This window comes from Calidris pugnax, unplaced genomic scaffold (assembly GCF_001431845.1).
Source record: "Calidris pugnax isolate Ruff unplaced genomic scaffold, ASM143184v1 scaffold73, whole genome shotgun sequence".
Taxonomy (NCBI): domain Eukaryota; kingdom Metazoa; phylum Chordata; class Aves; order Charadriiformes; family Scolopacidae; genus Calidris; species Calidris pugnax.
In genome coordinates, this window is record NW_015090806.1 from 1,083,057 (window position 1) to 1,097,149 (window position 14,093).

General features: G+C 38.0%; 1 protein-coding gene across 1 annotated transcript; it reads left to right on the plus strand.

Moving 5' to 3' along the window:
- Positions 1–810: 810 nt before the first annotated feature.
- Positions 811–10,011, plus strand: LOC106885815 (cysteine-rich venom protein pseudechetoxin-like). Its single transcript, XM_014938313.1, has 8 exons — positions 811–909; positions 3,455–3,516; positions 4,795–4,914; positions 5,392–5,479; positions 6,644–6,789; positions 7,611–7,705; positions 8,520–8,608; positions 9,082–10,011. Exons 2-8 carry the CDS (start codon positions 3,457–3,459, stop codon positions 9,090–9,092), a joined length of 609 nt encoding a protein of 202 aa, XP_014793799.1. The 5' UTR covers positions 811–909; positions 3,455–3,456; the 3' UTR covers positions 9,093–10,011.
- The last annotated feature ends 4,082 nt before the right edge of the window (positions 10,012–14,093 follow it).

Sequence of the window (14,093 nt, forward strand, 5' to 3'; positions counted from 1 at the left end):
TGAAAAATCAAAAGACTTTTTTGAAGGCACACTTCACAAGGAATGAGGGTAGGAATTGAGTGACTACGAGGAAGGAAGACTTGAATTTAAATAGAAAAATAACATCATTTTATCTAAACACATTCTGGTCAGTAACTTCTTGAGACTAAATGTGAACAAAACCAGTCGATGTGCACACAAAAATACGCTTCTGATTTGGCAGTATTTCTACCCGTTCTCATGTTACTCCATGTATCCGGAAATGTCAGATCAAACTACCATATGTGTTTTAATGGTAGTGCACACAATAATATTTTACTCTTTATCCAATAAAAGTATCAATTAGAGAAATATCCTTGTCTCCTTCTTTGACTTTTATACTGTAAGACTGATGTAAAGACACCATAGCTGGAGCAGGAACTTGACCAAATATTTTCTTTACCCCATGGGAAAATCAATAGGCAAGATTCCATCTTGTTTATCACAACGTCAGCCTGGAGCCACCTTAGTAGCCAGCTGAGTTTATTTGCATGGCTAGAGATTAAGATCAATTCTCACTACAACTGGATGCGTCAATCATTAGCAGAGAACATTTGTACCTGGCGTTCACATTGACTGCAAATTTCACATACAAGGAGCAATATATACAAAATTAATTTCAGAGTATTTAATCTCTTCCAATACAAGGGGTAAGAGGAAATAAAAACGGAACACAAGGAAACAATGTCCTTCTTGGAAGGATGTGCACTTGACAAATACTCTGCTCTATCTGGTCACTATTTGAATTGTATAATACCTGTGACGCTGAGTCACCTTGTCCTATCAGGAAACAGAAGAGCTATAAATCACTCGCCAGTGAACAACACTGGTCACTTCCACAACCACCTGTAGAAGGACAGAAGAAACTTCCGATCTTCCTGGAAACAAAAGGTAAGATTCAGATTGATTTGTTGGCTTAAAGTATTGCATTTTTTTTCATATATTAAAATGCATCTTATTGTCAGAAGACTTCTTGAACAATTTAGAGCAGTCACAGAAAGAGGATTTTATTCAGTGAAAAATAAGGCAGTGTAACACAAGCTGAAGAAAAGGGGGAGAAAATTGATGAACAATCAAAAAACAGATGAAAAGCTGTCTGTATGCAAGAAAGCAGTATCTTTCTTTTTTTAGGAGGAGGGATGAGAAAAACATATTCACACAAGTTTGCTAAACTCATACAAACCAGGGATGCTAAAGCACCATCTTTTGGTGGCAGATCCCTGCTCACAGATGGAGTTATAGGAAAGTCAGTAAGACTTGGCACATGTCCTGATTTGTGTTTGATTGAGGGGGAACAGGGGAGGGGGACAGAGAGACTGATTTTAGGACCAGTGCCTAGAAATTAATGCAGAGCAATTAAATTTACATCTCATAAACTATAAGCATTTGGTTGAAATCAGTGGTATTGCCAAAAGTATGTTAATATCTTGGAGCAGGAAACCCACTGGGTCTTAAAAAGCATTCCAATAGCATTTTGAAACTTGTATCATGTATTAAATTACCAATTATATTTAATTGTAAGTTAATTCATAGAAAATGCTGCAGTGAATGAAATCTTTGCACATGTCTTTAAGTTACCTTCTTCACTTTGGTTTGCAAAATAGAAAGCTTCACTGTTTCAATGAAGCGTTATTTTTCCATTTAATCTGGGAATTTGTTCATACTTGGTTTAGGTGCAAAAAGGGTTGTTTTCTATTTGCATATCATCACATTTTTCACTCAAAAGATGTATTTCTGCTTGTGACTTGAGTACAGCTATAAATAACCCCCACCTCTATTTATTTCTTAGTTAGAAATTAAGTGAAAAGAATAATTTTTCATGATATTGAGAGTATAAACTTTTATTGCTGAGCAACTAGGTCATAGACACTGCAAGGTTTTGTAATGGCTCTGGGAAATAATTAGTAGAAAAATTAGTAAGAAAACCTTCTGTGAATGCAAAGCACTTCAGGGAGGCATAGGTGATGTCAAAATTAAACATAAGTGATGTAAGTCAATATTAAGAACAGGAAATCATTGACTTATACTGTTAATTACCAGTATGGTTTTTGCCCAGAACAATTAGATCTCAGGTGTAAGTGCTTGGAAGAAGCCACCCTGTTTTGGAGGCTGAGAGAGATTAATTGTACAGATGTGGCCAGTCTGTCCAGTTTTTTGGCCTCTGAGCTACAGCTGCCCATAGTCACAGTCCACTTCAATGGGCTTTGCTCTTTAGCAGAGCTGGAGTAACTCCCTGGCCTACAGGCCGGGGACTGTGGGTCACCTCCAGTGCAATGTAAGCAAGCTGGTGAGGAAAATGGGCTTTGCTGTACCATTTGGAAAAGGGTAGTTTTTCTTACCCACACGTTCTCTGTGAGCTTGAGCACCTTGTGTTTTATATAAACTGATTGCCTCGAGGTAAAGGGGCTTTGCGGAATATGGAAAGATCAGCAAATCCTATTGGCCATTCCCCAGGAATAAATTAAAACTAAAACCAGCAGCCCCTCAAAAATCAAATAAGAAGTTAAGCTAATAATATACCTCTGTGGCAACACGCCCATAAATTCCCTTGCAGTGGGAGGCTGGGAAAAATGCCAAAATAAGTAAATTCCATTCTAGTCACCTGCTTGCCTGCCCAAGGTAGCTAAGCAGAAACAAGCTGAATGTAACTCCTATGACTGATTGCAGACACCTGAACTTTGAAGTGACCTACATTACCTCCTTGGTCACTGTAGTTTCATGCCATGGTGCTTTGAACCTCCTAAGCAAGTCAGAGACTTGAAGTCCAGGGTCTGGTGGTTACTTCTTCAACAGGAGAAGGCTCTTGTTTCTGTTGCCATTCTACACTACCTGTAATATAATCAAGAGCTGTCTTTAAAAAAAAATCAAAACAAATAAGAAGCTTTCTGAAACAAGTCTTTGGCAGGAAGCCAGTGCTGGTCCATTTCTGGTCCAGACAGTTCTTCCCAGCTCACAAAGTAAGGGACACCTGAACATAGAGGTCTGGACATGGGCTGAGTGTTTAATCCCCCTTTCAACCAATGCATCCAGTCATAGCAGGCAAAGGGGAGCAGCAGAAGTTTCAGACTTACAGACACAGAAACAAGCTAAAGGCAGCATCCCATCCCAGCTGTCCCACAGTGTGGCAGTGAAAAGAAGGTTTCCTACAGGAAGGGAAATACATGTGTCCTCCTATACTGTGAATTCAGGTGTTCAGCCAGGATTACAGCAGGAAGTACGAAGGCAGTTGACGCATAGAAATTTGGAAATGTAGAGGATGAATGAGTTTGTTTTAACTTCTGAAAATGGGAGGAGGAGAGAAGGAGGAGAGAAAGAAAACATTACTTTGCTAATTGAGAAAAAGCCAGGAAGTACACAAAAGAAAGATGCACTGTGTATTCATGAGAAACGAGAACTCTGTGAAAAACAAATTAAATCCTCGTTCTCCCCTTTTCAGAGATGATTCTGTCAGTGGTGTTCCTGTGTCTTGCAGCTGTGCTGTCTCCATCCACTGGAGTGGTAAGATCCATGCTTTGTACTTGGAAAATCTGGGTGGGACCCCAGGGGCTGACGGTCTGACTGAACATGGCTTTTCCTGTGCACACTGATGAGACATGGGAAGAGTCTGATTAGAGATATAGAATCTGGAAAGCGTTTATCCTTGACATCTATTTGGTTTCAAAGCAGTAGATTGGTTCCACACTTGCACATTAAACCATCTATAAAGTCAGTGTTACTTACGAGTTGGTTCATATTTTCTATTTGTTCATACATTCATAAAAATATGTTCATAAAAATATATTCATATTTTCTTCTATATTTTCTACAAGATGTGATACACAGATCCTGCAATATGGATCTTCTGAAGATCCATCCCTCTTCCTATTAATTCCCCATAGTTTCTCCTTTTCTAATCCTAGAGGTCCTGACATAACTGCTTGTCCCTCTCAACATGTATCACTTTTTTATCCCTCAGACAGCCAAACGAACAGAAGCAACACACACTTAGACTGGTTCCTCCCAACCCATCGTTAGTGTGAAGTTTGAGTTTTATAACTTCTGTTTCAGAAACCCTCATGTGACTGAAGGTTTCACTACTTTTCCCCCTAATTTTTCAATTTCTGCTCTCTGTGCTGCAGTCTAGTGAGAATGGTTGTAAAAGGGAGGCTGAGTTCTTCACATGGGTATTTTTTGATTAGAAAATACATGAAACTATAAGAAATGTTATCAGTTTTGGTAGGAGTAGAAGAAAAAGTAAGGCATGAAAAACATAGGCACACCTTTTTGTTCAGGGGGATGTCCTGATAAACAAGAGGTCTGTGACTATCCTGTGATTAAACCACAGGCTCCTTCAATAAAAAAAAACATTGATAGCCATGTTTAAATTAATGAAGAAGGGGAACTCATCATAAGCATATCCATATCTTCAGCTGACTTTTAGATCCTGTTTCCTCCAAACCTTATGAAGGAAGCTATAATAAAAGTAAAATAAGTCTTATTCAGTTGCGTAAATTTAAGAATGAACAGGTACAAGAGGCATTACAGGATATCTCAGCCATCCACAAAGGGTTGGCAGATATGATGCAGGAATGAGTGTAATTACTGCTAAGCTGTGGAAATGCTGGAAGCACCCTTAGAGACACTTAGGAGACAAAGTGTACCACAGTACCTCCTCCGTCACAAGGATCATTTCTCTGGTTAATATTAGTATTTTGATATTTTAAGATTTCCTAGAAAAGATTCAGGATTTAGTTACATTCAAATATAAAAGGAATATAACATGTTCTTTCAATTTAGGAACCCGCAAGTTTCGATGCTCTGTCAACTAGCAGAGCAGATCAGCAAAAGGCAATTGTTGACAAACATAATAGCCTCAGGAGAGGAGTAAACCCAACTGCCAGCAACATGATGAAGATGGTAAGTTACGTGCTGTAAATCTGTTTTTCATGGGTAATGCACTCTATGAGAGATACAGGACTATCTGCAAGGTCACACTGTTTTATTTAGCCACAAATTCACTCTCCAGACCTTTCATAAAGACTGAACATGGCCAGCACCAAGAGAAATGTAAAGTGTGGCAGGTGGGAAAAAATGTCTGGAAAATTTTGTGCTGTATGAACAATAATGTCTCTTTCTTTTGAAGGAAAAGAAAATGGAGGAACTATGGCATTTTTAATTTCTTTCTGGTGCATTCTTCATTAGTCTTTACAGTTTCTATTCTCCTGGGTACATAGTGACTTTATTCTTACCCCCATACACTCCCCAAAAGGGGAAGAAAAGCATTTTGAATATGATTTTTTCAGATTTGAAGTGTAATTTTCAAATGGTATTCCTTCATGAGGGGTTATTAATTGGTAAGTGTCTGAATGGCTAATATTTTCTTCTTTCATTAAGGAATGGAGTCCTGCAGCTGCAAAGAATGCCCAAAAATGGGCTGATAAATGTACTTTAAGTCACAGTCCTGTTGACAAGAGGACAACCAGTAAGTGAAGCATGAATGTTAACTGAATAATGTCATACAATGTCAAACTGATGTGACCAGTTTTTTTGGTTTTTTTGGCTGTTTCATTTTTTGGGTTTCTTTTATTTGAGATGCCGTATATATTCAATTTAATTTTGTTGGTGCAAGTTAAAAATTTTAGGTATAAATCTGTCCAGTAAGTGAGAAAAGTTCAAATCCATTCTCATCTCAGTTGAATCAGTTTTGCATAGGTATATCCTGTTTTCTGGGAAATCATAGTGAGAAAACATATTCTCTCAAAATATCCATCAGAAAGAAGATTATCTAGATTTACTGCAGAAACCAACCTGCGTGTGATGGATGAAACTGTCTGGGAAGCCCAGTTTACTGCAGAAACCAAACTGCGTGTGATGGATGAAACTGTCTGGGAAGGAGGGGGCAAAAGGTGAAGGTTCAAAACCAGCTGGTGGTCCTAAGCATAATTTCTAAAACTAATAGTTTTTCAGTCTCTGGCAATGTGCAACCCATAACTATCTTGGAGGCTCGTATAAATACTTCAGAAATTGGATATTGAAGTTACAGCTATACTGTGTTCACAATAGCTGTGATCAGAGCCCGATGTGGTGTTGACTGACTGCTGTCTATACTCTGTGTAAGACGTGGACTGTCCTTCAGTCCTCATACTTTTTGCCTAAAAACCAAATCCTCTGGTTCTAGCTAAGGTGAATCCCAGATGAGAACTAATGTATGTGCAGTAGGGTTGGACCTGAATAAAAACAGTAGGTGAAGACAGTGTAGACACCTTCTTGTGTGCCAGGAGTAAGCTTTGGATTATTGGGATTTTCCCACGATTACTGAGCTGTGACCTGACTAATGACTAGGATGCTGACTTTCAAATAGCAGAATGACAGTCATGAATCTGTGGTGCACATGTGCAGGCGTATCTGCAGACATGCAGAAGGTCTGTCAACAACCAAACTACTAGCCAAACAGGCTGGCCACGCTGCAAACTGCTCAAGTGACAACTTCAGTATTGACAAAGGGTGATGTCACTGAACTGGAAAAAAAACCCAACACTTTTCGGTTCCACCTGGGATGAGAACTTCCATGGAAATCGTACCACCTTTTGCTGCCTTTTTTTCGCATGTATCTTCTATGCATTTCTCAGTACCTTTCTCTTTTCAGCTGTACCATGTGGTGAAAACCTCTTCATGTCAACTGCCCCTTTCCCATGGTCAGATGCTATTCAGGCCTGGTACGATGAGGAGAAAGATTTCAAATATGGAGTTGGAGCAAAAACACCAGGCGCTGTGATTGGCCATTACACTCAGGTAGATGCAACTTTTCTATATTTCAGACTGGATAGATAAATATCTATATGCTAGTTAAGCAACATTTACCTTCTCGTTATATTTAAAGAGAATAAACACAATGGAGGCAGGAGAGTTATTCTGACAAAACAAGATGAAAACTTTCAAAGTAACAGAATCAAAATGAAAATAATAGGCTAAGTGTCTTTACAGACTAAAGATACTGGTATTCAAAACTTCAGGAAGAAACAAAGGGAAGAAGCTTATTTGTTTGTATAACATCTAAAAATTGCTCAGACACTGCAAGAATAGGGTTATTAAAGTATCAGGAAGGAAATATAAATAGGTTTGTTACAGAATTCCATTGACTCAGAGAGTGTCTAGTTGGACAATGGCTTATACTAACCTCCTCTGTTCACCTGCATGAACCACAGCAAAAAAATTTTACATTCTAATTCCTACATCTTCTTCAACAGTTTTAACTGAATTAAAACATATATAATTGAGACAGCTTAAATCATTATATCCTAAATGTTCTTTGATTCAGGGATGAAAGCAAAGAAATTAATTGAATTAAGATATATATAATTGAGACAGCTTAAATCATATGTTTTATATATGTGTATGATAAATTATCATTATGTCCTAAATGTTTTTTGATTCAGGGATGAAAGCAAAGAAATTAAAAAGTTTTTCCAGCAAAGTGGCAATTCTATTTTATTATAAAGGTTTAATAGAGTGGCTTAATTTGTTTGCAAATGTTTCTTTAATGCATATTGTACTTAAATGATTTTCATATGTATATTTTTCATTCTCTCATGATTTTATTCTTCTATCTACAGGTGGTTTGGTACAATTCTTATCAAATTGGATGTGCTATCGCTTTCTGTCCCAACAGTAAATACAAGTATTTTCAAGTCTGCCACTACTGCCCCGCGTACGTATTAATTCTGATTCTGGAACTTCTTATTATGTCATCAAAATTAGTCAGGAGATGGTGAAATTTGTAACAGGGCACAGCACCCATAGATGAGGAACAGGTTTGGAGAGTGTATAAGGAATACGAAAAGATAGAAACATATTCATTAAAAGAATTATCAAACAAAAAAAAGCATAAAACACATAAAAGTGACACTTATTTTCAGATTAAATTTCATTTGCCTAAAAATCCTAATTTTCATAATAATAAATCACAAGTAAGTATTTTCCACTTTCTACTTGAAATCTTGGTTCAGGAAGGCAAATCAATAGGTACACTATAGTGAAAAGTATAGTTAATACCAGAAACTTTAGTGGGAATTTTAAGGCAGAGTGATTATTTCATAAACTGCCTAAAATTAATTTTCACATTCACATTGTAATATATTGTGGTGGGTTGACCCTGTCTGGCCACCAGTTGCCCACTGAGCCACTCTGTTACCACCACCCCCCTCAACAGGACAAAGTGAGAGAAAATGCAACAAAAAGTTTGTGAGTCAAGATAAGGACAGGGAGATCACTCAGCAATTTGGCTTAGTGGTGGGTACAAATTGGCTTTGTCTGAAACAGGGACAGCTTCTCGTGTCTTCTCACAGAAGCCACCCCTGCAAATTCTCCTCCCCCCCCCTCCCCAAACCTTTCTAGATAAACGCCAACGCATAAATAAAAATTGTTTGACATATAACTAAAGACTGAGTGCAAATTAATAAAGTTTTATTTTCAGATATGGTACAGTGACTTTATAGCTCATGTTGGTAATGTTGATGTTTCAGGGGGAATCTCAGAAGTTCAATTCCGAAGCCCTACAAAAAAGGAGCTCCCTGTGGTGATTGCCCTAATGCTTGTGATAACGGATTATGCAGTAAGTTTTAAGCATTTTAATTGTCACTTGCATAAAGTTGATGCTTTAAAAAAATCCCAATTAATTTATGCAAATTGAAAGTTTTTGAAATTATTTCTTCAAGTACCAGGCCAGGAAAAAATCTGAGTTCTGAGAATTTTAACAGAAGATAAAAACTTATGGGCTAAGTCTCATAATGCAAGACTTGATTTCAGTCTTCTGTTTCTGAATTGAGCTAATTCTTGTCACGGGCTGTAGTGTAAAGGAAGAAAGCTTCTAAACACCTTGCGAATTCTGTGAGAAATCTCCTTGAAAGAGCTAAGAATTTTGTATGTGTGGTCAAAGGTTTTGGATGCTGCTGTGGAGTAAATGGCAACAAAGGGTAAAAAAATAAAGAGAAAAGAAATATTGGTGAAAAAAAGTATTCTAAAAAGAAATGCTGCACATTCTCTTTTCCCATTTATGATTAATTTTGTGTTTCAATTAATTTTCAGCCAAGCTTTGAAAACCTGAAGGTGTTTATTCCAACTGCCATGGCAAAGTGTACTGAATGTATTCATCACTTCATCAAGTTCCCTGTCCTGCTTCCTGCTAATGCAAAACTGAAAGAAAATAACAAGCTCAACTTTTTCCTTCCTGGACATCCATCTCTTTAGTGATTTCTTCCACAAAAACAGATTCCATCCTGCCTTACCAACAATGCAGAAGGACTAACTTCACTCTGGTGACTCACACTAAGAAAAGCTGTAGAAGGATGTACATATTCTATTCATATAATGGTCTAGAACATAGTGGAGGCCATACTCAAAATTTAGCATTTGGGTACCGGATATATTTAATGGTTAACTTCTCATATCTTTCTTTTCCCAAAGTGTCATCTAAGGAGCATTGTTTAAAGTTCTGTGGTTCCATATGTTGTTAGAATATATAGATCTCCTTGGTCATGCAACTAATCTTAACTTGACCAACATTTTGAACTATTGTACTTTTAAGAGGACCAGAAGATCAACAAGGTTACCTGAACTACGTAGTTCTTAAAAGTAATTGGGAAAGTAGTGTATTTTCCACTAGAATTAGTCTGCTTTAGAGTCTGTATCTTTTGCTGACATACATTCTACAGTAAAATGTTTAGTTGTATTTAAAAGTTTAAAAGAAAAAAAGTGTATTTAATTTAAATTAATGATCTTTCTTATAGTATAAGATTGCACTTACCCATATAAATATGGGTAACCACACCTGCCCTCTAATGGAAAAGAACTGTCTGAGAAAAAGGCTTAACTCACAAAAACAGATAGTCAAGGGGAAAGGTCCCTCCATAGGGAAACTTTGGTTTTAGTAAGAAGTCAGGGTGTCTTCCAAAATTATTTCTTTAACATATGATTTTGCTGTATCAATCATTAAATTACTCATTCTTCATTGACCAATTCATTGTAATGTTCCTTCTTTCTTATTACTGTGAAATACAGTTCACTTCCACCAACTTTGTGACTTTATCAGCATTAGGGTCTGAAGGGAGCCTGATTCTTCAGCAGTATAAGCAGAAACAGTTCATGTGAGAAACAAGATTTCCTAGGCAAAAACAGAAGTCGGGAAAACAGCTTTCCTTGAGGCTCCTTTCAGAGATGAAGATTTCCTAGGCAAAAACAGAAGTCAGGCAAACAGCTTTCCTTGAGGCTCCTTTCAGAGAGAATGACCATTAATGTAAATAAAATGCAGTACTCACTTCTATGACCTTTGGGAGTAAAGTGTTGTACTGTGCAATCAAGAGTCAGACGAAATATTATTTTAGTCTCACCTTACAATGGTTTCACATTTCAGTCTTCTTCTAGTAAGGAAGCTGCTGTCATAATTGAGATTCCAAGTCCCAGAGTCTTTGGCACAGAATAATTTCAGCACACACTTCTGACTCATTTATTTCAGTGGCAATTTCAACACAAATTTCTGACTCAATCATTTCTTCTAGGATGAAAGATGAGCATTAAGCCAAAAGCCTGGTTTCACAATTCAAGTGCTTATTGTTTGGGTTGTTGGTTTGCTTTTTCCCGTTCAATGCCACCACCTTTTCCTTCCCTGGTATACTACCCTCTCATTTGGGTACTTCTCTACTAGTAAGTTAAACAATGCCAGGACATAGATGTGAGCTCTGGAACACGACTTACTGCACTCTTAAATAATAAGCAGAGGTACAATTAGGAATGATGATAATGCAATAGCTAATCCAGTGTTGTTATCAGTGAGGAAATGGGTAGATCCATTACCACCAACTCCTTAAAAAATCCATTTATTATGAGTAGCAGGTCTAGAAATCTATTCCTTTTCATCGTAACCCATAATATGAGAACTGGTTTCTCAGTCACTCACAAGATGAAAGCAGTTGTGTAATGAGGTGAAAATCAGCCCTCATACAGCTCACCCATGAGGACCCAGGTCAATAAGCTCAATTTAAATATCTAGAAGGTAATAGAGCAAGTTGTTTAGCAGCCATTTTGTAATCAACAGGGTATAAAATATCAGCATGGATTTGTCAGAAGCTGATCTTGCCAAACCAAACTTTCTTCTTCAATGAGTAATTCAGACAAGTGGATGTCACTTTGGCTTTGGTAGCACGTTTGACAAAGCAGCAAAAGACATTTGCAGTCCAGGGAGATGTGGTTCAGGTGAAAGTACTAATACACGCGTGCCCATAACACGCTGTTGGACACACACATCCATGATGCCTGGGCAGGGGGCACAGATGGAGGCCTCTGGCAATGCAGGTGGACATTGCACAGGGAGGCAGTACCCACATCCAGAGCTAATAGTACAGTTCTCACGTGTGATATCCTCTACCTTCCCCAGCCACAAGCCACAATCAGGTGAAGACAGCTTTTGTTGTCTTTGACATGGTATGGAAATGGTACAGAAAACCTTCACTGAATGCTCTTATTGGCTAAAGAAGAGTCAGATCCACATTTCCATTTGCCATAAGCACATTCAGGGCACTTTCTTGGACAAAAACATGTTCTAGGTTCCCAGATTACTTCCAATGAACATTAAGAGCTCATTCTATTCTAACACAAGAGGACAAGAGGAAATGACCTCAAGTTGTGCCAGGGGAAGTTTACATTAGATATTAGAAAAAACAATTTACACTGAAAGAGTTATCAAACATTGGAAGAGGCTGCCCAGGGAAGTGGTGGAATCATCATCCCTGGAGGCATTGAAAAGACGGGTAGATATAGTGCTTAGTGATATGGTTTAGTGGTGGTTTTGTCAGTGTCAGCTGATGGTTGGACTCAATGATCTGAAAGGCCCCTTCGGACCTAGACAATTCTATTATTCTATGATTCTAAGAAATATGCCAGAATTTTAATCCAGTTCAGTTTAGTATAAAATAAATAACTAGTACTTAAGAAAGACAAGATCTGGAGAAGTAATAGCAATCAATAGATCGATGATGGTATAAACAGCCCTTGGAGCAGGAAAACCAAGCTGTTCTGCGCTGTGCTACAGAGACATTAAACTGCTTCTGTTTGCTTCAAGGTATTTTATAGTCTTTTTTTCTCCAAAGGAACATACCTTTGATGGGTGAAGTACAGAATGTTTTTCTCACCTGTCCCAAATAACATTTAACTTAGAACTCAATGTACCTTCTTCATAAACATTGGCTTTATTGCAGACTGGCCTTGTATCAGGTCTCCTGTTCCCCTGACACATTCTCTCGCTACAAAGAAAATTGGTAAAAAGTAGACCTCCACCAACACCTTTTTTTCATTTAAACATATATTGGAAGGGAGATGGCTATGACAGTTGCTTTATGCAGGGTCCAGCCGTTGTTTTGTCTTGGGCATGAGAAAGGTTTAGTGACTGGGTCTGGTACCAAATGGTCATGTTACAACCAGGTAGTGCTGGCAAAAGACTTAAAAGCTATTGTAACATATACTTCATAATGTACAGCAAGGTGGTGTGCCTTGTCCCCAGTAGCTCCCTGTGGTCACTGGGATCCCCACATCAGATCATCCTAGCCCATCCTGTTCTTGGGTTGTTTCACCTTTCAAGGTGAAACCCTTGAAATCCTTCCTACCTTTACCAAGGACGCAGAGCGGAAAAGAAGCTGCCATGGGAGGGCCCATGGAAAGGGATCATTTCCCATTTCTCTTTCTCACCTACTTCTGATGGAGTTCCCTGTAGACAGCTGGCTGCTCTAGGATGGTGTTTGAATTATGTCCCATATTATGGCCCCTGATTCACTGTAGAAAAGTACACAGTTTAGAGTAAAGTAGAGTAGAGTAGAGTAGAGTAGAACAGAATAGAACAGAATAGAATAGAGTAGAATAGAATAGAATAGAAATCAGTTGGAAGTGACCTACAATGATCACCTAGTCCAACTGCCTGACCACAGAGTACTTTAGAACTAGTTCCTTTCTCAACTGCAACAATATTCTCACTTGTGCACTGATGTAACAGGAACAGCAAAACTTTATCATATGCCCAATTCAGCTAAGGCAGTATCCTGTCTCTCACCATTACAAAAATAATGTCTTTTAATGGCAGGTAGAAAATTCCAGTGGCAGGTAGAACTGAGTTTGCTCTTTCCCCAGATTTGATATCCAACAGTCATGACATCCTCTTAGTGCTGAAACAGAAACTTTAATGCTATTTTGAAAATTTGTCATCATTAGTTATGAAACTTCTGGATATTCCTAGAACGTATGCAGCCTTCTGAAAGCTGCAAGACGGATGTATTTTACACCTTTCTCATACTGCAGTCCTTGATTCACTTATTTTTTCAGAATTTGAAGAACTGTTCTTGAAACCTGCAAAGCAAAAGCACGCAATACGCTTTTAAATGCGTGCCTAGAGCCTTGACTGATTTGACACTTTAAAGTGTTACAACGATGTTTCAAGGGTGAGGATGGAAAAATGGTGAAGTCTTGCTATGTGTGGTGGGTTTGAAAAATCCCTCCTGAAACTGTGGATTGCTTCTCACTTAGACTCTCTCCTGGCTACACGATGCAACAACTCTGTTCCAAAATTCAACAAAAAGAAATTGTATGTGCTTTAAAGTAACATTTGTTCTCTGTGAAAGGGAGTTGCATGAAGCAAAGTGTGTACCCATCTGAAGAAAATAACGACAAGAAGGATCTCTGATTTTTAAATTACACCCTCATCACAGAGCTAACTTTCCTTAAGCCAATGCTTTGCACTTGTTGGCATGTGGCAGGACAGCAGTGTTTAACAATGCATAGCTACATACAATAGCTTTATAAGAGAAGTAAATCTTCAGTAAATGGCAATGCATTCCAAAGACTGGTGAGACCTATTCTAATTTATAAATTGTATATCATGTAACCAACAGCAAGAGAAAAATAACCCCATTTTGTGTCTTTTCAAGACTATTTTCACATAAGCTTTTTCCCCCCACTTCATTTTGCTTATACCTTTTCATTCATTTACAAATAACATCCAAGGACCATACTCCAAAGCTTTTTAAAAGACAGAGCAAGTTAGACTGTTTTCACATGAA

Excerpts from the sequence above, each read along its gene's own strand:
- LOC106885815 (XM_014938313.1), top strand. The coding sequence starts at position 3,457 with ATGATTCTGTCAGTGGTGTTCCTGTGTCTTGCAGCTGTGCTGTCTCCA. Across the intron at positions 4,915-5,391 it reads CCAGCAACATGATGAAGATG|GAATGGAGTCCTGCAGCTGC; the intron begins GTAAGTTACGTG and ends TCTTTCATTAAG. Across the intron at positions 7,706-8,519 it reads GTCTGCCACTACTGCCCCGC|GGGGAATCTCAGAAGTTCAA; the intron begins GTACGTATTAAT and ends TTGATGTTTCAG.